Consider the following 26495-nt stretch of genomic DNA (forward strand, 5'->3'; position numbering starts at 1 on the left):
CGGCCCTCCAGGACTGTGATTGAGGATCCCTGGTTTAGCCAAAAGCTAAGATGTCCCGATATCTCTTCCAGATATTTCTTAAAGGTTGCCGAGGTTTCTACTTCAACTCCATGTTTCAGTAGTTTGTTCAGATTCCTGCAACTGTTTGCATAAAGAAGGGATTCCCGGCTTTAGTCCTTGATGCATTTCCTCTTAATTTTCATTAGTTTTAGTTCAACGGTCCCCAACCACTAGGCTGCGGACCAGTATCAGGCCGTGGATCACATGGTACCAGGCAGTGCAGAAAGACAAACACTTTTTATTTCCGTTTTATTGACTATCAGAGTATGTAGGAGGTTTTATTTATATATAAATTGACCAGATTATCTCTGCAGAACAGTTACTATGTTCTGTTGTTTATGTACCTTGACAGCCACTGTAGTTAAGGAATTAGGAGGGGCGGCGGTATTCAGTAAGGTTTGGATGTGCATGCAGATTGATTTGTTTGTGGTGTACAATTAACTGTTAACATTCATGAACTGTGACCACTCGCCATTCAGCATAGTGAAGAAGTCGTCAGTTAAAAAGTCTCATCGAAGTGCAGCGAGCAAAGGTAATTGAGTATACACTGAGGTCATGGCAGATGGCTTTCATAGACCTGAACTGCTGGTGTTTGATGGCAGTGTCGCAGAGAATTGGCGTGTGTCTGAACAAGTATATGATATTTTCTTAGCAGCTGCACATTCAGGCAAAGACGCATGCACACGAGCATTTAAACTTCTCAATATGACAGGCTATGTTGAGTTGTTGATATAATGTTTAATTCTATAATCTGTTTAAAGTAAATGTTTAAGCAAACTTGTTTGTATATTTTCAAGTAAGGAACAAAGGTAAAGAGGGAGGATGTAGAACAGTGACTATGTTCTGTTGTTTATATACCTTGACAGCCACTGTAGTTAAAGAAGTAGGAGGGGCGGCCGTTTTAAGTAAGGTTTGGATGTGTGTGCAGAATGGATAAAATTCAACATGGTGAAGAAGTCTCATCGAAGTGCAGCGAGCAAAGATGGATTGAATATACATTGACGGCATGGCAAATGGATTTCATAGACCCGAACCTCTGGTGTTTGATGACAGTACTGCGGAGAATTGGCGTGTGTTTGAACAAGAATATGCGCACACGAGCTACTGTAGTTAAGAAAGCAGGGGGGCGGCAGTATTAAGTAAGGTTTGGATGTGTGTGCAGATTGATTTGTGTTGTATAATTAACTGTTGATAACTTTCATTAACTGTGACCACTCGTCATTCAACATGGTGAAGAAGTCGTCAGTAACTAAGTCTCATCAAAGTGCAGCGAAGGTAATTGAATATATAGTGAAGGCATGGCAGATGGACTTCGTAGACCCGAACCACTGGTTTTTGGCGACAATGTCACAAAGAATTGGCATGTGTTTGAACAAGAATATGTGCACACTAGCTACTGTAGTTAAGAAAATAGGAAGGGCAGCAGTAGATAGATAGATACTTTATTAATCCCAATGGGAAATTCACATCTCCAGCAGCAGCATAATGATAAAAATAGAAAAATAAAAGTAGAATTAAATAAGGTTTGGATGTGTGTGCAGATTGGATAAAATTCAACGTGGTGAAGAAGTCTCATCGAAGTGCAGCGAGCAAAGGTAATTGAATATACATTGAGGGCATGGCAGATGGATTTCACAGACCCGAACCTCTGGTGTTTGACAGTATTGCGGAGAATTGGCATGTTTTTGAACAAGAATATGTGCACATGAGCTATTCTAGTTAAGAAAGTAGAAGGGGCGGCGGTATTCAGTAAGGTTTGGATGTGCGTGCAGATTGATTTGTTTGTGGTGTACAATTAACTGTTGATAACTTTCATTAACTGTGACCACTTGTCATTCAACATGGTGAAGAAGTCGTCAGTAACTAAGTCTCATCAAAGTGCGGCGAGCAAAGGTAATTGAATATACGTTAACGGCTTGGCAGATGGATTTCGTAGACCTGAACCACTGGTGTTTGATGACAATGTCACGGAGAGTTGGCATGTGTTTGAACAAGAATATGTGCGCACGAGCTACTGTAATTAAGAAAGTAGGAGGGCTGGCGGTATTAAGTAATGTTTGGATGTGTGTGCTGATAGTGTTCAATAAACTGTTGATAACCTTCAATATCCCCATTTCTTCCATCTGTGCCTCTTTCCCACACTTCTCTCTGTCACAGTTCTGATGCCCGATAAATGAAGCGCATAAGGTAACCCTACTTTAAAAAAAAAAAAAAAAAAACACACACACACCAATCATCGAGATATTGACGTTTTCGGTATCGAGGGACCCTAAAACACTTGAGCTGCGTGAAAAACAGGGGATCGAAATTTTTGTCTAATCTAAAGCGTTCGCTCCTTCCCCATAGACGATAGGTTATGGTGGGAGAGGGCGCAAAGCAAAAAGTTCAAAATAAGACCTGATGTCTTGCACATGTGTTACTGCCATCCACATTTTCCCTGTTTGCATCTTTATCAAATTGGCAGCTGGGCAGGTGGCTCCATTTTGTTCAAGAACATCCATATTTCTCATTCTGCCTAAGAGTCGATCCTACCCTCTTCTTCAGACTCACTGTCAGACTCTGAATTGACAGAAACGTGACCCTCGTTTTCTGAAAATTCCTCATCTTCCAAAGTTGGCTTCTGTCTCTTCTGAAATGATTTCTGAGGCCAACTGAGCTGGGATCTTTGCTATACTGGTTGGTTTTTAAAAAGGCGTCTCATACACAGAGCTATTAATTTGTTCTGTCCTTCTACAATTCCATTTTGATAAGAAATTGGAATGATTGGTTTGATGGGGTTAGGTTAGGTATTGCATGTGAAACATATTTTTGGAGGTTGGATAGGTATGGAGAAGCTGATGAAGGTGTTCCTGGTTGAAGGTAATGTAAATGATTGGTCTGATGGGATTAGGGATCATATGTGAAAGGAACAGGTTTCTGCTGGAGGTTGGATGGGTGTGGATGAGTTGATGGAGGTGTTCATGGTGGAAAGTGATGTAAATGAATGGTCTCATGGAATTATGTGTGTGAAAGGGAAAAGGTCCTGTTGGAGGTTGGGTGGGTGTGGAGATGTTTATGGTTGATGGTGATGTAAACCATTGGTCTGACGGAATTCGGTTTGGGATATTTAGAAACAGGGCCTCCAAAGTGGTGTTGTTTTACAGACCCTTCCCATACCTGCGATGCACCTGTGTCTAGCAGCACTGAATACCACCTATGAAATGTAAATACGTTTGAGGGGTTCATAGTATGTAGTCAATAAACATTCATCCCTTAATATGTTCTTCAAAGAAATTGAGCCAAGGATGATAATACATAATTTGTTGTATGTTTTATTTAATTATTATTATTATTTATTTATTTTTTTTTTTTAAAACGTTGGGTCTATGAAACCCATTTCATTTTCAAGTAGCACACAAGGGATATGTCACACATCTGGCTGTGTGTGCGGCTGGGTCAGCTACTTAGACTATATTAGCAAACAGCCTGCTCCTGTTAAATGAGGGTCTTTATATCCATGTAAGCACACTGCGTGAGCCTCTCTGGGCAGTGCTTACGTTTTGTGGATAGCCCGGAGTAGCCTCTCGGGCAGTGTTTCCTTTTTCGGCAGACTCCTTTTATGAGAAGTGGTTCCAGTTTGCTGACACATCTTCTTTTTCAGCTGACCGGGTCCCAGTATGCTCATCAGATGAGACTCGACTATCCTGAGGGGAAACAAATAGTGCTGTCAACAGTTCTGTCCTAGAAGAGTCTCCTGAACAAAGCATGATAAAAGCCTTATATTTAATTTACAAAACATGATTAGATTTTTTTTCTTTTTTTAACTCCCAAAGATGTGCATGTTGAATTAATTGCTAACTATAAATTGACCCTACGTAATGTGACCAATAGGGGACGTTGCAGAACCCCCAACACAATTGCTATGACACAAGTCCCAGTATAAATAGAAAGGTTTATTAACAACAATACCTTACAAAAAAGTTTCTAATCTGTTGTGTAGCCAAATAAGATATTGAAGACCCAGGAGTAGTTCCAGTCCCAGGGCAGTACTTCTTTGTCCTATTGAAGTCCCATAAAGTAGGTAGTGTAACTCCCTCTGGCACCCACTAACCCAAGCAAGGCTTTCCCACTGGACTACATTTCCCAGCATTCCCTGCAGGTGTCAGAATAGGTACCAAAGCTTCGGTATCTAGTGGGTCGGGGAAGCATATAGCCTTGATACAGTGCCTCTCCAAATCTCTCCTTTAAATTGGCCTCCTGGCCGGTTAAGGAGGTGAGGTCAATCCCAGAAGATGGGCCAGCCCATCCTTTACAGTAAATAAGCATGAGTCTGTCCTGAATTGCAGTGAACTGGCATCCCCTTCGGCATAGATTCCTGCCTGGCATCTGATGAGGCTGGGTGACTCCCACTCCCCTCCATCAGGCTGAACCAGAATAAGCGAGTACAGAAAATTAATGTTTTGGCCAGTTTATATAATAGGAAGCCCTATAGGGCATTGTGCCCAGATTCAGTACCTGGCCTGGCAAACAAGCAAAGTGTTAACAGTTTTATAGATGTGTTTAACAGGAGTTTTTAGTAACTTATTTATTGACAATGTGCTTAGACAGCAGATCGATAATTCAATATCCATTCTTCCAGTAAAAGTGAGTTTTGATTGAATTTTCTCTTTCTGATTTTCCTCTTGAAAAGCCGTAAAGGGGAAAAAAAACATAAAATGGACTATGAAATTAGCAATAAAGTATGTCTCTTTAAGTACCAGTTATTGCACCATTACACCTACCTTGAATATTTGTCAGTCCACTATTGTACAATCCCTTTTCTATTTTTTTTTTTTTCCCTCATGATGTTGGGGGAGCTGGAGCCAATCCCAATGGGGTCAGACACAAGGCTGGAATCAGCCCAGGATGGGATGCTAGGCCATTTCAGAGTAATCTTAACACTCATTCTCACTCACACTGTTGTCAGTTAACCTTTAAATGCACGTTTATGTTGTAATGGACGGCTGGGACGCCACCATAATGGAAAGACCAGGGGAGCAGATGTATACAGGCCACTGCCTCGCCCTCAAATGGTAGATGGCAGCCCCCCTGGGTTGCGGTAACATCACGGTTTCCCATAGGACATCATAGAAATTGGAGTTCTGTAACTCGGTCATCTGCGGTGGGTTGGCACCCTGCCCAGGATTGGTTTCTGCCTTGTGCCCTGTGTTGGCTGGGATTGGCTCCAGCAGACCCCCGTGACCCTGTGTTCGGATTCAGCGGGTTGGAAAATGGATGGATGGTAACTCAGTCATGTTGGGTGCCATTTGGGTAGCCAGCTGCAGAGCTCTACTTTGTGGGGTTTTCACAACACTAGAGAGTGCTTCAAGACCTCGTTAACGAGCCACCTGGAGTACTCCCAGGTACAGCATAAAAGGAGCTGCCTGCCTTCATTCAGTCGGGAGGAAGAGGACGAAGCTTGCCTGGAGGAAGAGGAGGAGGAGAGGCGGAAGGAGAGAGAAGACAAAGAGACAAAGTGCTGACTGTGCTTGTGCTTTATACTGTGCAAGAGTAAGAGGGAAGCGTTTCCCACGTTTAAATAAAAACGTGTGTTGTGTTGCGTTTTGTCTGTTGTGTCTGGTGTTTGCGGAGCTGGTGCACCCCATACTATCCACAATATTAAACTGAGCATGTGCAGAAAGTACACCTGGGCAAGGTAAATATCATGGACTGGGAGTGGGGAGTTCGGATGAAGTTCAGTCAGTGCCTGTGCATCATCATACCCTTAAGCTTTGCGGCAGTTTAGTATTTTTCTATTTCAGGATTTGGCAGCTGGCTTTCAAAATGGTCCACAATACCTTCCCACTTTTTCTTTTTGTCCCTTAAATTGGTTTTGTTCTTTCCCATTCTCCCTCTTGATAAGTGGCCTCTTCCATTATTCTGTTTAAATAGTTAGGCTTCACACCTTATTGTAAGGAATAAGGGCACGTACAACCGCCCTAATCCCGACGCAGACAGGCACGACACTAATTGCCACAAAGCACACTGTTTATTTAAAATAACCGCAGTCCATACAGCACAGTCCCTTCTTGAGCCAGTCCTTCCACCTCCATTCCTCCTTACAAGCTCTGTCCACTTCCTTCTGACTCAGCCATGGAGTGGTGGTGACTGGCTCCTTTTGTAGGGCACCCGGAAGGAGTCCAGGTGCCCAACAAGTACTGCTACGAAATAGGGCCCTGCAAGTGTCCAGGCACCCCCTGGCGGTGGCCACAGACCCCAGCAGGGTTGAGCTTCCACGCTTATGTCCCATGGCCCTGTTGGAAGCCAACGGGGCTACTGTCTGCCAGTTCAGGGAAGAAATGGCTTTGAAAATACTCTCTTCCCTGGTCCTTCCATGGCCGGGGAAGGGCCACGGTGGACCGCTACAACAGCTAATGTGAAATGGTCACTGAGCTGTCAGCAGCTGATGTGACATGATGTGTTGTTAGGCAGATTTGTTGATTCAGGTGTTTTGAGTACTGAAATCCGCATCACCTGTGGCTCTTCGTTATCAGGTCTCTTAACGGCAGTCCTTCTGATGGAATGTGACACACCATTTACTTCAAATGCATAGTCTGCGGTTCATATTTTGATGAATATAGCTTACCAATTCTTTCAAGCTTACCTTGACCCCTACGCTATCATTGAAATGCTGCACAACCGAGAGGACACACAGCACCTGCGACAACATGTCATTCACGTCTGCCATTCATCCATTGATGCCGTCGAATGCCAATGTATAATCTGATGCCACTAAAAGGTTTTTCCCTTGCATCAGGTTGTGTTTATTTTTAAAATGTGCAATGTGCTTTCTACACATGTGACACACACCTCTACATCTGTTAGGTTTATTTTAGGAGACTTATCAACTGTAGACCGTTCATCGGACCAGATTAACGAGAGCACCTCTGATCTTTGCAGTTTGAAATCAACGTCCCTGCCTTTAGGGCCGGTTTCAGGGACGTTGGATTAGCATAGAAATGCGACACTCAGCTGTCAAATTGTTCCCACCCAGTTTTAAAGAATAATTCACCCATAGTTGTCTCCAGACATATATATTTTATGACTGGCTTCAGCAAGACTAGTCAGTCAGTCATTTTCCAACCCGCTACAGTAATCCCTCGCTATATCGTGCTTCGCCTTTCACGGCTTCACTCCATCGCGGATTTTATATGTAAGCATATTTAAATATATATCGCGGATTTTTTGCTGGTTCGCGGATTTCTGCGGACAATGGGTCTTTTAATTTCTGGTACATGCTTCCTCAGTTGGTTTGCCCAGTTGATTTCATACAAGGGACGCTATTGGCAGCTTAGAAGCTACCCAACTTACTTTTCTCTCTCTCTTGCACTGACTTTCTCTGATCCTGACGTAGGGGGATTGAGCAGGGGGGCTGTTCGCACACCTAGACGATACGGACGCTCGTCTAAAAATGCTGAAAGATTATCTTCACGTTGCTACCTTCTGTGCAGCTGCTTCGTGAAGCGACATGCTGCACGGTGCTTCACATACTTAAAAGCTCGAAGGGCACGTATTGATTTTTGCTTGTTTGTTTTTCTCTGTCTCTCTCTCTCTCTCTCTCTTTGTCTGCTCCTGATGGAGGGGGTGTGAGCTGCCGCCTTCAACGGCTTTGTGCCGCGGTGCTTCGCATACTTAAAAGCCAAACAGCCCTATTGATTTGTTTGCTTTTCTCTATCTCTCTGACATTATCTGCTCCTGATGCGCACTCCTTTGAAGAGGAAGATATGTTTGCATTCTTTTAATTGTGAGATGGAACTGTCATTTCTATCTTGTCATGGAGCACAGTTTAAACTTTTGAAAAAGAGACAAATGTTTGTTTGCAGTGTTTGAATAACGTTCCTGTCTCTCTACAACCTCCTGTGTTTCTGCGCAAATCTGTGACCCAAGCATGACAATATAAAAATAACCATATAAACATATGGTTTCTACTTCGTGGATTTTCTTATTTCGCGGGTGGCTCTGGAACGCAACCCCCGCGATGGAGGAGGGATTACTGTATATCCTAACACAGGGTCGCGGGGGTCTGCTGGAGCCAAACCCAGCCAACACAGGGCGCAAGGCAGGAACAAATCCTGGGCAGGGTGCCAGCCCACCAGCAAGACTAGATGTAGCCTAAAAGTATTACAATATGTGACAAAAGAGGAATAGGAACTGAGCAAGAGATTAGAAACCAAAAAGACAGAACAGGAGGACAAAACCATTGCAGTACATTAATATCTCTGGAGCATCACAAGGGGGACAAAAGTGACAGAGGGGCATCAGTGCTGAGGTCCATTACTTGTAGCCTACGAGAAGTTAAATGTAACCTGTGTGCATATTTAAACCGAGTAAAATGGTGGTTGTATGTAAATTTGCTATTTTTGAAAACTACATCCCAGCAAAGAAGAGAAGATAATGTGAGGTGGTCCCAGGACCACTGAGAGAAGAATCCGTCTCTAATGAACAAGTGACAAGATACTGAATAGAATTTCTTTTCTGGAAGCATTTGTGATATCTGAATGCAGACAGCTTTCTCAGTCCTGCTTAATCCAGTTTAGCATTGTGCCTATCCTGGCAGCTCTTGCCGAAAGGTAGAAATTAACACTGGATGGGATGCCATTCCGTCACCGAGCCCAGTCACAATGCCAGGGATTGATTTAAATGCATATCTTTGAGATGGCGGGATGAAAACTGAAGGAAAAGCTAAACAAACACTCAGAAAACATGCCATCTTTACAGAGAAAATGACTGTGCGTGGAATTCAAACCCAGGATGAATAACTGCACTCCTCTGCTGACCCATATCCAAACACGTTTTCATGAAATTATAGATGAATACAAATCTGGTGATTAATAATCTCACAGACTGGAAATTGTAAACTGTGGACCATAACTTAGCCTACAAAAAAGAAATCAGGGAATACCTTGCAGACGCTGTAACCCGCCAGCAGCTCAATTTGAGTCCCCTGCCCTGTAGCATAATTTCTTCCTTGACGTATGGCCTATACGCATCCCTTCGACCGCAATAAATGTCTCAGGGTCCTCGGTGTGTATAGATGGAACACTTGCCCTGGTGGTTCACCATGTTTCATGCCAGATAACAAGAAATTGCCTGGCCTCAAGCAGCTGCACCTCCAAGTACTGTTCATTTTCTTACATGGGCTTCAGGAGGAGGACTCTTCTCCTCTCTGTGTTTTACAGTATGGCCACTTTATCCCCATCACCTGTTGTCCTTGTCGTATTTGTTATCTTTAATTGCTCTATGAGATCTGTCCCAACTCACCCCCAAGTCCGACAGATTTACTGAAATGAGTTCCTCTTGGCTGTGTAAAATGGAAATGTACACAGAGCTTCCATTCTTTTGTTCTTTTTATGCAACCTCTTTCTAATACCTAGAGAAGTGTGTAAGGGACGGTGCTGTTTGTTCCTCCGGTTTTTTTTTTTTTTACTCTTTTGTTTTTGTATTTTGTTTGCTCAGGTGAGTGTCATGTGACACACCATGGTGTTTGAGAAGAGGGGGTGGGAGGTGTCTGTGCACTTATAGCTAACCGGTTTCCAGGCCGAGGAAATTATTGAATGCTTCTGGCCACCAACCATTAGATGTACACGTTCTGCTGGCTAATGGCCTTTGATAACATTTGTGCAGACGGCCCCAACCCTACCCCTTTCAAAACTGAAGAGCAGAGCGAAGGTTTTAATGAGGATAGCTTGAGGGGAAAATGTGTGGCTCTCTGAAAGGTTGATTCAAATGTCACCTATGTGGGAAGCCTGGAAAAAACCTGCAATGGCTGTTAATGTATGTGAGCAGTGTTGGCAGCCACCAGGAAATCACTCGTGCCAGTGGAGACCTTTCAGCGCCAGGTGGTCTGGAGGAAAAATAAAACTTAACATGATTGCTCATGAAGTGTTACAAATGGCATGGTGGGAGCAGGAGCAGAGTGTCGGGATAATGGAGTGACTTCAGACTGCTTTGTGTCCTGTGTGTTCTTCCCATTCTGAGATGGCTAAAGAAGTGGACATGAACAGGAGGACACTTATCTGCTTTTTCTGTAGCACCATTAAGGGTGTTCTCACCAATGGCATTATGACAATGATGGCTGGTGGTCTCTCTAAAAGGGGGGCCTACATTATAACATTAGTCAATTATTGAATCATGTTATTTATATTTAAATTCTGCCCTTGACCCTCTGCAGTTTGCATACCAGGAGAAGGTGGGAGCGGAGGATGCCATCATCTATATGCTACACCGATCCCTCTCCCACTTGGACAGAGGCAGTGGCGCTGTAAGAATTATGTTTCTGGACTTCTCTAGCGCCTTCAACACCATCCAACCTCTGTTCCTTAGGGACAAGCTGATAGAGATGGGAGTAGATTCATACCTGGTGGCATGGGTAGTGGACTATCTTACAGACAGACCTCAGTATGTGCGTCTCAGGAACTGCAGGTCTGACATTGTGGTCAGCAGCACAGGAGCGCCGCAGGGGACTGTACTTTCTCCGGTCCTCTTCAGCCTATATACATCGGACTTCCAATACAACTTGGAGTCCTGCCACGTGCAAAAGTTCGCTGATGACACTGCTATCGTGGGCTGCATCAGGAGTGGGCAGGAGGATGAGTACAGGAACCAAATCAAGGACTTTGTTAAATGGTGTGACTCAAACCACCTACAACTGAACACCAGCAAAACCAAGGAGCTGGTGGAGGATTTTAGGAGGACCAGGCCCCTCATGGACCCCATGATCATCAGATGCTCTGTGTAAGAAAGGACAGAGCCGACTATACTTCCTTAGAAGGCTGGCGTCCTTCAATATCTGCAATAAGATGCTGCAGATGTTTTATCAGACGGTTGTGGCGAGCGCCCTATTCTACGTGGTGGTGTGCTGGGGAGACAGCATAAAGAAGAGGGACACCTCACGCCTGGACAAACTGGTGAGGAAGGCAGGCTCTATTGTAGGCATGGAGCTGGACAGTTTGACATCCGTGGCAGAGCGACGGGCGCTGAGCAGGCTCCTATCAGTCATGGAGAATCCACTGCATCCACTGAACAGGATCATCTCCAGACAGAGGAGCAGCTTCAGCGACAGACTGCTGTCACTTTCCTGCTGCACTGACCGGTTGAGGAGATCATTCCTCCCCCACACTATGCGACTTTTTAATTTCCACCCAATGGGTAAACGTTAACATTATACAAAGTTATTGTCTGTTTGTATACCTGCATTGTTATCACTCTTTAATATTTTCTTTATCGGTATGCTGCTGCTGGAGTATGTGAATTTCCCCTTGGGATTAATAAAGTATCTATCTATCTATCTATCTATCTATCTATCTATCTATCTATCTATCTATCTATCTATCTATCTATCTATCTATCTATCTATCTATCTATCTATTATATAGTGCCTTTCCTATCTATCTATTAGATAGATAGATAGATAGATAGATATACAGTGCCTTTCCTATCTATCTATCTATCTATCTATCTATCTATCTATCTATCTATCTATCTATCTATCTATCTATCTATCTATCTATCTATCTATCTATCTATCTATCTATCTATCTATCTGTCTGTCTGTCTGTCTGTCTGTCTGTCTGTCTGTCTGTCTGTCTGTCTGTCTGTCTGTCTGTCTGTCTGTCTGTCTATCTGTCTGTCTGTCTGTCTGTCTGTCTGTCTGTCTGTGTCTTATGCTGCCTACTATACTAATTAAAATATCTATCTATCTTCGTAGAAAGTGGTCTGTGACCCTGTCATACCAACTTGGGAGTCTTTTTCCAGAGACTTGACCAGTTTCCTCTCAATGGCCAGCAGAGTAAGGCTGAAGTGACTTCAGCTGCAGGTTGAAGCTCCTGTTGCACCCTACACAACTGCGTTTCATCTTATTCAAGAAAAGATCCCAGTCACCCCACAGTAGAAAGTCTTTCCGAGACTAAGGTCGTAAAGCTTATGAAATTGTTTTTGGGCAAAGGCAGAACTATAACAAGAGTTGTGTGGAGCTTCCACCTGCAGCTGAAGTCACTTCAGTACACACATGTTGCAAAAAACACCCTCAAAAACCAGACAAAAAAAAAACTTTAAATGGGAGTTGTTTTGATTGTATTTAGCAAAGAAATCTGCCAAAAGTGTAAGCAAATTTTACTTGACAAGGTTTCTTAAAGTAAGCTAAATAATTGTAAATACTCATTTTTGGATAAGTCAATAATTCTTACAATAAGGAAAACTAGACTTAATGTCATGATTTAAATACATTTCACTTGGCTTAGATTTCATTTTTTGCAGTGCATGTACTTTGTGAGCATGCCCGTGTTGATCAAACAGATGAAGCTCTGAAGTCTACTTGTGACTTTATGCTGTAGGAAGATAAGTAAATAAATCAAGATAAATAACATTTGATCTGGCTTTTATATAAGTAACATATAAATGTTTTCATATAAAGACCATCACAAAACATAATCACAAACTGGACTTTGCACAATACCTTGGCGAGCTCTGTAAGCCGTGCTTTTTCTTTGAAGGACAGGTGTGGGCCAGACTGACTGGCAGGATGATGCCAGACCTCTTTCTGCATCCAAGCAGTGCCATCTTTCGTCCTTTACACCTGGTGCAGCTGTGTTGTTTCTGTTCTCTTTCTCCGATGTAGAACCCTCATCCTCACCTGAGTCCACCTTTGTTATAGCACATATTTATCTGAAAACTAACAGTGTCAGATCGGGGGGAGTGTGAACATGACTGGGAGAATAAAACTAAATAAAAAAAAATGCTAACCTTTACAAGTACCATACATTTACACTGGCTGTTACAGACTCAAATCAAATGTATCTTTTTATTGTATAATACAACAATAACAATAAGAGCAGCTCACTACCGAAAATGTTTATTTTGTGACGCGGCAAGGCTCAAACCCACGACATGTTGATTATGAGTCAGCAGCTCTTACCGCTGTACTACCAAAGCAGTCGTAACAATGACATACACTAACCCGATTTCTTTTTCTTCAGTTATAGTCTTGAATAAAAGCGCATTCGTTCTGTTATACTGTATCTTTTGCGAAAGTGCTTATTTGATATTTGGACTTCAGTCTTCACACATTATACACTTCATGTCAAAATTTTGTCGTTAGTACTAAAACATGAAAAAAGTTTGTCTTTTAGGTATGTGTTCAACATTTCTGTCATGCTACAGTTGCATAGATCTTTGTAGATACGGAACACATATGAAATGCATGTGTTCCAAATAATGATATATTATTTACACTATACAGCTCCCGGTACCTCACTAAGAGATAAACAAGGCTTGAGCTGGGAGAGAGATTTTTGCTGTTTCTGCGGCGGTGGGAGGATGGGATAGCAGGCTGCTTGCGCTTATTGACACATTTACAAAACAAAAGATGCTGACGGAGTGGTGTGAACAGATTTAAGGTGGGACGGGTTTACAGGTTTTTTCATAGGCTTTGGCAGTTCTTGTGTTAATGTATCATTCTGCCACTGGAATTTATGGGCGGGGGGGGGGGGGGGGGGGGGGGGGAATGAATCACATTAGACGACTTGCAAGAACTTATTGCTGATTCTGAATGAACTAGCCATGAAGTTGAACACGTTCTAGCATGCTCTTTGTAACAGCAATGTAAATACAACTATACATATTTGACAAATTTTAGAGGAGGCGGAGCTTTCCTTGTAGTCTTAGAGCAGTCGCCTCTGCATTACAGTACAGTAAGATGGAGCCTTAGCTCAGGACAGGAGGGACATGCAGAAGGTTGTGAGGTCTACACAGAAGATCCTAGGAACGGAGCTCCCTTCTAGAGACAGCATGGACCTCAATCTCTGCAGCAGAAAAGCCAAAATATATTGAATCACCCCCAGCCACAAGCTATCCATCTAAGACACTTGTAGGAGGTTAGGCAGCATCAGGCACCTGCACTTTTCAGCATTACTTTTTACGCTCTCTTGTTGGATGGTTGCACTGTCTTGTTTTGCACTTTACTCTTCACACTCCTCCTTGATGCGCAATTGTCTGCTCTCTATATCACGTACTGTTTGAAATGGCCATTGCCAAATGAATAAAAAGGCCAAATACACTAGCTGTATCTGGCCAATAAAGGATCTTGAATCTAGAAGACCATAGACCATGGTCTGACCTCACATAGTATTGCTGGTCTATTTTAATGTCCATTTGAACTCCCAATCCCCAGGCCCGTCTCCTTCCCGATGACTTTACTGAATTTTCCTCTTGTGCTTTGTTTGCTGCTTTTAGAGTTTTGAAGCCCACCCTGACGAGACTGTGAGTGTCACGCACATGATACGAGCCGGAGGAGGCGTGTGGATGGCGTTCTCGGAAGGATCATCAATCCATTTGTTTCACACAGAATCCTTGCAGCATCTCCAGGAGATAAATATATCCACGCGCACCACTCTCCTCGATCCAGGCAAGTGGTAAAATGGGTCAAACAGCAGGTGTTTCATGGGCTTTTGTGTTCTCTGTGTCTCTCTCACTCTTTTGTCCAGTGAGCAGCAAATGAATTGCAAAGGTGCCTTGAGATAATGTGGAACAGGAGAGTGGCAGGCAGCGTGGGATGAAGGTGCATAACCCTCCTCCCATGCAGACTACCAATATCTCAGGCCTGTCCATTCTGAACCGATCAAAGGGGATAAAAATGTCGGGGGTCATGGTGACACAGGCCTGTAGCTGTCACTGCCTTCTGAGCCTGATTGGCTTGCTGTATCCTGTGGGCTTTGGTTTTCTGTTTCTTCATATTTAATACTAGTGGAGATGCGTGGCTGTTACTCGGGGTTGGCAATGAATTTATTATTCGAATATCGTTCAAAAGTCAAACTGCCATTATTAACAAATAATGGGTTATATAGTTACTCATTTAGAGTACCTTAGGATACACAACGTTTTTTGTTTCACCATTAGGCAATTTCTTTCTGATCCTAGTCTGGGACAGGCAATGTATAGCCAGCCACGTGAAAAGCACAGTTCTTTAAGGTAAACTCCAGTAACTTTAAGTGATTGTCCTTACGCTTTATTTATGGACATTTATGTTAAAAAGAATCCAATGCAAGCTTTCGAGGCGACTTGGGCCCCTACTTCAGGCAAGATGTAATCAGTCTTGCATCTTGCTTAAATAAGGGGCCCGCATTGCCTCGAAAGCCTGCATTGGATTCTTTTTAATTGACTAATAAAAGGTGTCACTTTGCTTGACTTCTAACTTTATGGAAAACGCAAATGCAAGACGTATTGGAAATTGAAGTGATTTGAATTGGAAATCATAGGAATATGTGAAATGAAAATGTCCTGTTTCTCTCCGATTCCAGTTAGAATAGTAGCCTCAATTATGTGTGGATGACGTGACAATGTTGGCACAACTTTGTTCTCACAACCTTGATCATGAATTTTTTTCTGAATGCCTCGCAGTTAGGAGACCTGGGTTCGCTTCCCGTGTCCTCCCTGCGTGGAGTTTGCATGTTCTCCCCGTGTCTGCGTGGGTTTCCTCCGGGCGCTCCGGTTTCCTCCCACAGTCCAAAGACATGCAGGTTAGGTGGATTGGCGATTCTAAATTGGCCCTAGTGTGTGCTTAGTGTGTGTGTTTGTGTGAGTCCTGCGGTGGGTTGGCACCCTGCCCAGGATTGGTTCCTGCCTTGTGCCCTGTGTTGGCTGGGATTGGCTCCAGCAGACCCCCGTGACCCTGTGTTCGGATTCAGCGTGTTGGAAAATGGATGGATGTTTTAGGGTTTTCCTTAATTTGTCGAATCATGTTCACACATTTAATTTTTTTTATTAATCACCGAAACTGTTGCTTTTGGATATTTACTCTTCCTCTGACTTGGTGATTGCGTTGTGACGAGTGTCGGGACAGACAAACTCACTTATTTATTAGATTTACGCATTTTGTACTACAAAAACCAACTCCCATTTAGCATTTCAAATCCTAAAAACCCATAAACCTTTTTTTCCTTCAATTATATCATTTTTAGGTGTGTTTACCTATAATGTGTGAAGCACCTATTCTGCTAGCCATGTGCGCCTGTATGCCCCCACCCCACCTTGTTAAGTCAGTCCAACATTTGTTGAGATAACTTGACTAGATCGTGCTGTATACAGTTTCTACAATTCAATATCTTCGACTGAAAAGCACTGGCAAATCGGCAAACTCATCTATCTTAAAACAGAGAGTGAATCTGTGCGACTTCAACTAGGAATGAATTTACTGTTTTAATATTATGTTGTATATTTTCATTTTTTACTTGTGCTACAGCCACTCAGATCAAACCAATTCAACTCTAGGGATAGGGGGCGCCATCCCATGTTTGTGCGCCATTCCTGTGTAGCTTTGGCGTTCTGCGTGGCATCATTGTCTTGCAGGAAAACAGATATTCTCCCAAGATGCTGGTTTCTTTAGAACTGCATCCATGTTTTTCTTTTGAATTTCTCTGTAAGGGTCTTCAAGGGGGGAAGTAGGTTCTCATGAGGATCTGTCCTCTGTGAGGTCTGGTCTAGGGAATCCATTCCCGGGAATCCCAGGCTCCCAGGGATGACACAGTGCACAGGCATCTCACATGTGAATGGTTTTAGAATGAGCGACACTTATTTTTAATAAAACTACTGCAATATGTTGACACAAATAAAAGACTAACCGTATCTACAAGCAGTTCATGCTGTCATATAAGTACATGTATCTTTAGTTGCGGTAATAAAAGCATAGAAAGCACAACGTGTTCAGCGTGCGGTCGTCCAGGCGAGAGCGCACCCTCGTGCAGAAGTACGCCAGCCGCTGAGAAAGCACGCTCTGCCTCCACTGAAGCAGGTGGCACAGTCATCAGATACTGATACACTTGTTCTAAACAACGCCCGCACTTGCCATTGCTCTGAAACACCGCCATTTCAGCTTTTACTGATGCATCCAGTTTCTTGTCATCATTCTGTGATGGCAAGTTTCTTGGCACAGATAATGCGGATACAACAGACTGATGCATAGCTATTTCAAGTTGCTGTTCAAAGCTGTTGACTGATGAAGTGCAAGCTGCAGCAATGGCGCCGATTTTTACACTTTTACACACTATATATGCGAGCTTGGCCGTTCTAGTTTTCCCGGGAATTACAACAGTTTCAATGCGGGAATGAAAAATGTGGATTCCCTAGTCTGGTCTTCTAATAATTGTGGACTTCTGGTCGTGTTGCTCCTTATATGCGTCAGGCAGTGTGTCACTGTTCAGTGGGATTTTCTTCCTCTATTTTAAAGGTAAGTCACTGTGTCACTCCCTTAACAGTCCCTGTCATTTTTACCATATCAGAGGTAGTGAGGCGCTCCACAGGCTTGTGCACAGGACACCATAAACTTTGATCGTGAGGAATTTCATGTTGCTAAGTTTAAATAAAATTATAGCTCCTAACACTCTCATGTGTTCTGGAAGTCCTTTAGAAAAGTAAAATCAGTATAGTGCCACCTTGTGGGCGCTAATGCAGTGGTAACCCATAGCACACTCACAACCATTCAAAACCAGTTGTACAAATGACAGGAATAGAGAAGCATCTTTTAAACCTGTATTTGGAACCATCTGCTTATAAAATTAGGGTGGCATGAAATTGGGCTCAGCTACTGTCTCACAGCTCCAGGGGTGCTGGCACCTTCTTATCATACTTCCTATGGCTCGTTACTGTTTGTGTGAATGAGTACTATAGAACAACACTGGCACAGAGCGACCATGTGCTCAAGTATGCTATCAATTATGTGTGAGTCAAAGGCCTGTGTATGCATTAATCCAAGGGGCAGTCGGTCTCCGCATTGAACTACCCACACTATTCTCTGATTCAGGTTATAACAAATGGTTTCTCCATGCCATTGCATAAAAATGGCATCTTAAGGCCTTCCATGTTGCTCTTCTGTGGCTTGGCAGGCTGGCCTCTTCGCTCCCAGCCTATTCAAAATTAAATTTGTGCATGCAATTGAAAGCTTAATGTTGCTTTGGTGGCAGGGCAGTGGGTGGGTAGTTGCAGGCCAGTTGGCGTGAGTTCCAGCCGTGACAAGAGAGGATGAGAAACGGCAAGGCCAACGATCTTCTCCCCCTGCTCTCGCCCCATCTGTTAGGCGGCTTGTGAATGGAGCTCCAGCTTTTGATTAAGCAGAGCTGAATGGGTTTCCATAGCAACTGAATGCCCCAGATTGTCCCATCAAGGCCACCAAGTAGAAGACCACGCCCACATCACTGGCCATAAGTGGATCCGTTTATCAGCAAGTTCAGCTTCCCCTTGCTTTACTCCATGGCAACTCAACTTGTTACCCCATGAGCACTGTACCCAAAATTCCTTAATTAGTTCTTCACTTCGCTTGAGTGTCCAAATATTAATCAATGAGCACATGTGCTAAACTGGAAAAGCCTACATGAGGTTTGGATCATGAAGAAAAATTTTTAATGTATAAAGAGTCAGTGGGAGTTAAGAGCTGGGACACAGGTAGGGGATTGGCTTAATTTGGAGAAATTGGGATAGAGAAATGGGGGCTCAGTAAGTAAAATGCAAACGGGTCGGGTTACTGAATAAACGGGACATGAGTGGGTATGACTATGGTGGGATAATGGGGTGCTAGAATGGGAAGGGACGGAGTACTGGGCTTAAGTGGACACAGAAACCTTTCTTATAGAGACATGTGAAAGGTGAGCATTCCCAATTTGTTTAGGAAGGTGTGCCTGATAAATTCCATTTAAAATTGGACTACCGGACCCTTGTTGAGATGAACTTTTCCCAGGGTTGGTATTTGTCTTTTATTCTGGTACTTTTGGTGGCATGTCACAAAAGGCAACTAAAGAAGGTTGGACATCCAGCCTTAAAAATCTCTGCCCCAGTACCACCTTGTATTGTCTTCATTGTGTAGGTTAGGCCACCATTTCGACTCTCCACATTCAGATGCATTGATGCGACAGTCAGTTGAAACCCAGACAGGTGATCTCCATTGAACTAATCATGTAACTTCTAGTCTGTTGGCTACACCATTGATGATTTAGGGGTGCCATATTAAAGGGGGTGAACACTTGTGTTTAAGTTTTGTAAGTAATTTAGACCACTTTGCAGAGATCTGTTTTCACTTTGGCATCAAGGAGTCTTTTTCTGTTGAACAATATTTAAAAAGCCAATAACAATAAAATCTAAATATGTATAACAGTAAAATGTGAAAATTTCCAAGGGGCACCCAAATGTGCTGAACAAATTCTACAGATGGTTTGATGCTCTGAACAGTGAACAACAAGGAAGACCATCCCGCGGCCTGATGTGTGAGAAGAAAAACCCTGTCAGTGGTGAATCCATGTAAAGCTGCAGGAGCTGACACCATCCTTAGGTAAACCCTCACAGACCACACAAACCAGCTAGAGAAGGACCTGACATAATATCTTCAACACTTCTCAGCATCAGCATTCCTTCATGCTTCAAATCCAGCACAATTATACCAGTGCCAAAGAAACTGGTCATCTCATGCCTCAATGACTCCTGACCTATAGCGCTTACACACCATCATTAGCAGTTGGTTCAAGAGGCTGGTCATGGAGCACATGAAAACATAACTCCCTGCTTCACACAACCCACTGCAGTCTGTGTACCGCTCTAAACAGTCCACCAAAGATGCCCATTACCTGTCCACATCTCACCTGGACTTGCATTAGAATGGCGTTTATTGACTTCAGTTCAGCATTCAGTACCATCATTCCTCAAGACCTGATAGGAAAACTGAGACTTCTGGGCTTCAGTTCTTCCCGTCTCCCAATGTTGGTAAGACTAAAGAGATGATTGTGGATTTCAGGAAGACCCACTCTGCTCACACTCCTCTTTACATCAAGAGTAACTGGATTTTGGATTTCCTGGTAGAAAGACCAAAGACGATCTTCACTGACAATAACATCTCCCACTCCATAACAATGAGCACTGGAGACCCCCCACTGATGCATGCTCAGTCCACTTCTGTTCATGACTATGTACAGCTCCAACTGCATTATCAAGTTTGAAGGTGATGGGTCTGTTTAGCAATGATGATGATGAGACAAAGTACAGAATGGGTGGAACAGCTGGTAGATCAGTGTAAGTGCCGCAGCTTGTCTCTTTAATGTTGAGAAAACTAAAGAGATGATCGTGGATTTCGGGAAAACCCACCCTTCCCACATTTCCAGTTTACATCATGAGTAACTGGATTTTGGACTTCCTAGTAGAAAGACCAAAGACAGTCTGCATTGACAATAACATCTCTACCACCATAACAATGAGCACTGGAGACCCCCGCTGCTACGTACTCGGCCCACATTTGTGCACCTTGCCAATTCATGACTATGCTGTGATGTACTGCTCAGGTCTGTTGCATCTTTGGTCTGTTCAGGAATGAAGATAACAAAGTACAGAACAGAAGTGGAGCAGCTATAGATCTCTCAATCTTGATAAAACTTAAAGAGATGATGGTGGATTTCAGGAAGATCCCACCCACCCCTGCCCACACTCCACTTTACCTCAAGAGTTTTGTTGAAAAGAGAGAGTAAAGCACCACATTCCTTAGTGTGTACCACATGGAGGACCTCATCTATCAGCACCTCTTACTTGACCATGAAAGCATGGCAGCGACTCCAATTTATGCGCTAGCTGAAGAGGACGAGCCTTCCATGCTTTGATCTCACCACTTTCTATGGGGCACCCAATGAAAGCATCCTGACCAGCTGCATCACCGTCTGGTATGTGAACTGCAATGTGTCTGCTGGCAAGTCCATACAGTGGATCGTGCACACTGTTGGAGACCATCGGTGGGTCTTCTCTCCTTTCCATCTTGGACATGTTCAAATAGTACTGCATCCATAAGACCTTCATTGTGGGGGACCCCTCCCATTTCCTCCCACAGTTTCATTTCCCTGCTCCCATCCAGCAAAAGACTGAACAACAGTTTCTTCATACCAGCAGTCAGGCTCCAGGGCACAATGTTAACTCCCCAGTCCCTGCATTTTGCCCTCTTATCATACCTAATTACTGTTCTGCATTCCTTGTCATTTATACGTCTCCCATCATCACTGACTGCTTCTTCTCAACATGATGATGATTTGTGCAGGTGTTAGTCCTTGTTCTACGTTCTCTTATGTAAAAGTTCCCAACCCCTATACTGTTCACATTTTCCTGTTTATTGTCTGAATGTTGCACTGTAGCCCTGCAAAGTGTAATTTCAGACGACTGTGTAATGTGCCAAGGTATGTGTGGAGAATAAAGCCCAATGGACGTGACTTTTTATAGACACTGTATACCTGTAAGTGAGCACAAGCAGCTTTCTACTGCCCCCTGCTGTTCAGTTTTTTTTTTTTTTTTTATTGTCCCAGCTTTATATAAAGAACAGATGTCAAACTCCGTTTCTGGAGTGCCCCAGTGGCTGCAGGTTTTCATTCTAACCATGTTCTTAATCAGTGACCAGTTTTGGCTACTAATTAACTTCTTTTGCTTTAGTTTTAATTAATTTGAATCAGGCCCCTTAGTTGTTTCTTTTTTCCTTAATTAGTAGCCAAACAATAATAATGAGACACAAAAAACGAGCCAAAACATGACCAGCTTACCTGTGCCCATCACACAATATCTGGAAATAAAGAAGGGTGGAGGTCTCAGTAAGATTGATCTCTCAGCTCATCAAAACATTTTGACAGTGTTCTTAGAAAAAACAGAAAATCAACAGTTTAGGAGAGATGGCAGTGGAGTTTTTAACCAGATTGTTTAATGGAATCTTGGAAAGTTAGAGGATGCCTGAGGAGAGGAGAAGTGTACTGATGCCAATATTTAAAAATAAGGGGGATGTGCAGAGCTGCAGTAACTACAGGGGGATAAAATTGATGAGCCACAGCATGAAGTTATGGGAAAGAGTAGTGGAAGCTCAGTTAAGAAGTGAGGTGATGATTAGTGAGCAGCAGTGTGGTGTCATGCCAGGAAAGATCACCACTGATGTGATGTTTGCTCTGAGGGTGTTGATGGAGAAGGACAGAGAAGACCTGAAGGAGTTGCATTGCGTCTTTGTGGACTTGGAGAAGGCATATGACAGGGTGCCTCGAGAGGAGCTGTGGTATTGTATGAGGAAGTCGGGAGTGGCAGAGAAGTACGTAAGAATGGTACAGGATATGTACGAGGGAAGTCTGACCGTGGTGAGGTCTACGGTAGGAGTGATGGAGGTGGGATTACATCAGGGATCGGCTCTGAGCCCTTTCTTATTTGCAGTGGTGATGGACAGGTTGACAGATGAGATTAGACAGGCGTCCCCGTGGACTATGATGTTTGCTGATGACATTGCGATCTGTAGTGAGAGTAGGGAGCAGGTTGAAGAGACTCTGGAGAGGTGGAGATCTGCTCTAGAGAGGAGAGGAATGAAGGTCAGTAGGACAACCAAGACAGAATAAATGTGTGTGAATGACAGGGAGGTCAGTGGAATGGTGAGGATGCAAGGAGTAGAGTTGGCGAAGGTGGATGAGTTTAAAATACTTGGGATCAACAGTGCAGAGTAATGGGGATTGTGGAAGAGAGGTGAAAAAGAGAGTGCAGGCAGGGTGGAATGGGTGGAGAACAGTGTCAGGAGTGATTTGGGACAGACGGGTATCAGCAAGAGTGAAAGGGAAGGTCTACAGCAGGCATGCGCAACCTTTCCGCTATTGACGGCCGCACTACAGACTTTTTACTTTAATAACGGCCGCACTACAGACTTTTTACTTTAATAACAGCCGCACTACAGACTTTTTACTTTAATAACGGCCGCCAGTAAGTCCAAGTAAACTTAATAATGTTTTATGATTTATGTAAAAATTTACAGATTACACATTAAAACAGAGTATGATATATCTGACAATATTCAATTTACTGGTCTACATATGTAAAAAAATGTCTACGAAACGTCATATAGGACAAAAAACCTTTACAGCAATTGTTTCAGGAAGTTTGGAAAACATCGCCATTAATGGCTTCCTTGCTCTTGCATGTTTGCAGACAGACTTGCAAAGTCAGGGGACTCGCTGGAGACCATTAGCCGTATTCCAGACTCTAGATTGCTGTCTACCAATCGGGTTCGGTACTTGTTTTTCAGATATTTCATTCTGGAAAACGCTGCTTCGCACAAATAAGTGCTTCCGAAAAGAACGAGAATGTTCCTGGCCAGTTCTCGTAGTTGTGGGTATTCTACTGCTGATTTCCACGTATCCAGCAGGTCGCTTTCTTCCGTAAACTTTTTCACAAGAGTCCCTAGGCCTCGATGAATATATAAAGGGCAACATTTTGGTCAACATACCGACCCGGCTAAGGAAGGTTCTGCGGTGTTTGAGATTCTACACTTGCAGGAGTCTAGAGACCCCAGAGTCCAAATCGGCTTTCGGCGTCACCATACCGACCCGGCCGACAAAGATTCCGCGGCGTTGAGACCCCTTACTCGCTGGAGTCCAGAGACCCTACACCTGCACGGCCGCCATTACGTACACTTTAATATACACGTCCACGGCCGCCAAAGTCCTTGCCCACGGCCGCGTACGGCCGCAGGTTGCGCACAGCTGGTCTACAGGATGGTAGTGAGACCAGCTATGTTATATGGGTTGGATACGGTGGCACTGACCAGAAAAAAGGAGACAGAGCTGGAGGTGGCAGAGTTAAAGATGCTAAGATTTGCATTGGGTGTGATGAGAATGGACAGGATTAGGAATGAGGACATTAGAGGGTCAACTCAGGTTGGACGATTGGGAGACAAAGTCAAGAGAGGTGAGATTGTGTTGGTTTGGACATGTGCAGAGGAGAGATGCTGGGTATATTGAGAGAAGGATGTTAAGGATAAAGTTGCCAGGCAAGAGGAAAAGAGGAAGGCCTAAGAGAAGGTTTATGAACGTGGTGAGAGAGGACATGCATGTGATGGGTGTAACAGAATAAGACGACGAAAACAAGAAGAGATGGAAAAAGATGTTCCGCTGTGGCAAACCCTACGGGAGCAGCCGAAAGAAGAAGAAGAAGAAGAATTAACAGCAAGAATCAGCTTCTCATTAAGAAACTGGTTGGAGTGAAATTGGCTGCACTTTGACGTTACAATTTAGCTGGTCATCTGTTGGTTCGTTTCACGCCTCATTTCTGTTTGGCTGTCATTTGATGAAGAAACCAATCAATTCAGAGGACTGAATCCTTAAGAACAGAGCTATGAAAATGAAGGGAAAATGAGTTAATTAGCAGCAAAAACTCCTGGTCACTGATTAGGAAAAGGGTTGGAATGAAAACCAGCAGCCACTGTGGCCTTCCAGACCTGGAGTTTGACACCCTTGAGCTAAAGTAAGCTGAGCTCTCCCGGATCATGGGTGATGTAGTAGGGGGAAAAAGGGGTAATGATTACCCAGGGCCTACTGGCTGGGGGGGGCCCTTGAAGCATGGAATGAAAAGTTTGTTTTTGAGAGGAAGGGGCCCACAGTGACTGCTTATGTATAGGGCCCAGAGTTCTGTGCTACACCCCTGCCCGGAGGTGGGGTTTTCCAGCTTTTCACAAGACATGAGCTGCTGTCCTTTCTCGGCTCCTTCATTTTTATACCCTGCCTTGGTGATGGCTTTTTTCTTAGTGGCCTTTTGAAAAGAGAGCTCCGGATTTGGGCTACCTTGTTTATGCCACAGGATTTCTTCTCTGGTGCCCGTTGTCCATTTGTGGCATACTAACAGCCTGTTGTTCTCTTTCCCCCATTACAGGTCCACAGAGTGTGAGGGTGACCAGCTTGTTGATTTGCCAGGGGCTGCTCTGGGTGGGCACAGCACAGGGCATCATTGTCACTCTTCCTGTGCCTAAGCTGGAAGGCATCCCTAAAGTCACAGGTAAGGCTTATCAAGCTTTTTTTTTTTTGTCAGTTCTGCTGTACCTCCGTTTAGATTTCGCCTTCATCGTTGTTTCCTCTTCTTCACTTTCAGGAAAAGGCATGACATCTATGAATGCCCACTGCGGCCCAGTGGAGTTCCTAGTTGCTGCCTCTAGCTCCTTAGCCCCTGAGTTACTGAGGAGAGGCTCAGCTGAAGAACGCGGCGGAGAGTCAGCTAGCGGAGGGGAAGACAGAACAGACTCCTCCTCCCAAGAGTCACTGCATCCAGGTGCTGAACCCCCTAAGAGGGACATAAGAGGGAAGGGGGTCCTGCTACAGTATCGACTGCACTCCACTTCTCACCTGCCTGGGAAGCCCTTAACCAGTAGACCTGAAGGTTCCTCAGATTCAACTCTGGAGTCGTTGGAGCACAGCGTCGAGGACGGCTCCATTTACGAGCTGAGCGAGGACCCTGAGGTGTGGGTGCGGGGGCGGCCCTCATCTGAAGACGGCCTCAGGAAAGACAGAGTGACTTCCCTGGCAATCATTTCAGGGGGCAAGGGCTACCGAAGCCTAAGCCACAATATTGCGGGAGCAGTAGGTGCTAGCGAGTCTTCGGAGAGCACACTGCTGGTGTGGCAGCTGCCGCTCAACGTGTAGGCCGGCATGTGAGCTCAAAGAGGGCCAGAGTTAATCATGCTGCTCGGACTGGCAGGCCTGCGGGCAGCAGTGGAGAATTATGGGACGCTGGAATGAGCCAAGGTCATTATTTACTGGCTGTTAATATTTTTTTTGTGAAAATCACCTAGTGAGGACTTTGGGGCGCCCAGAAATCATTTTTGAATAAATCTGCTCTTCTAGAAGCCCTTCTGCCTTAGTGAGCATGGATTTTTAAAAAATGGTCAATTGCCCACCCTTAGAGTACTGTCTTTGTTTCCTTCTTTTGGGTATGCCAGTGTACTGCATATGAATGTGAAGCACGAGAAACACATGCCCTCTCATGCCCATCATTCTTCTCTGCCTTCTTTCTTGTTGGCATACAAATATAAAACAGAAAATAATCGATCTCAGTATTTAGCCCCTTCAAGTCCGTATTCAGGAGATGGCAGCCATGACAGCTTTGATTCTGTGCTCAGGTCTTTCTTTTTGTCTGCCATTCTTCTTTGTTAAACTGCTCAAGTTCTGTCAGGCATCATGGAGGTCATGAGTAAACGGCCTTCTTCAAGTCCAGCCACAAATTCTCAATTGGATTGAGATCTGGACTCTTTGACTTGGCCTCTCCAGGACATTCACATTGGTGTTTTGAAGCCATCCCTGTGTAGCTTTGGCTTTATCTTTGGAGTCGTCATCTTGATGGGCAGTAAACCTTCAAGCACGGTGTAGGTTTCTTGCAGGTTTTCCTCCAGGATTTCCCCATATTTTTCTGGATTCAGCCTCCCAGTTGCGGAGAAGCATCATCACGGCATGATGCTGCCACCACCATGCTTCTCAGTGCAGATGGCGTGTTTTTGAACGTGAACATGGTGTTTAGTGTGATGGTTGCTAAGCTCAGTTTTGCTCTGTTTTGTCCTGGTAGAGTTCTCTATTACTCTCCTTTCCCCTTTTGTATTATTAATGTGTAGCCTTTGTCAGAATGCCTCAGAT

At 44.0% G+C, this 26495-nt stretch overlaps 1 protein-coding gene across 2 annotated transcripts in view; it reads left to right on the plus strand.

Annotated features, from left to right (window-relative positions):
- LOC114656352 (rho guanine nucleotide exchange factor 10-like protein) overlaps positions 1–25714 on the plus strand; it is a 273754-nt gene extending 248040 nt beyond the window's left edge. Inside the window, exons 27-30 of one of the 2 annotated variants that reach the window (XM_051930746.1) lie at positions 14308–14486; positions 21849–21854; positions 24758–24870; positions 24964–25714. In XM_051930746.1, the coding sequence (XP_051786706.1) occupies positions 14308–14486; positions 21849–21854; positions 24758–24870; positions 24964–25511 (846 nt within the window). In that variant the 3' untranslated portion in view covers positions 25512–25714. Of the gene's footprint in view, positions 1–14307; positions 14506–21848; positions 21855–24757; positions 24871–24963 lie in introns of those variants that run through there. The other variant, XM_028807943.2, reaches the window with a different exon arrangement.
- The last annotated feature ends 781 nt before the right edge of the window (positions 25715–26495 follow it).

Source organism: Erpetoichthys calabaricus, chromosome 8 (assembly GCF_900747795.2).
Source record: "Erpetoichthys calabaricus chromosome 8, fErpCal1.3, whole genome shotgun sequence".
NCBI lineage: Eukaryota > Metazoa > Chordata > Cladistia > Polypteriformes > Polypteridae > Erpetoichthys > Erpetoichthys calabaricus.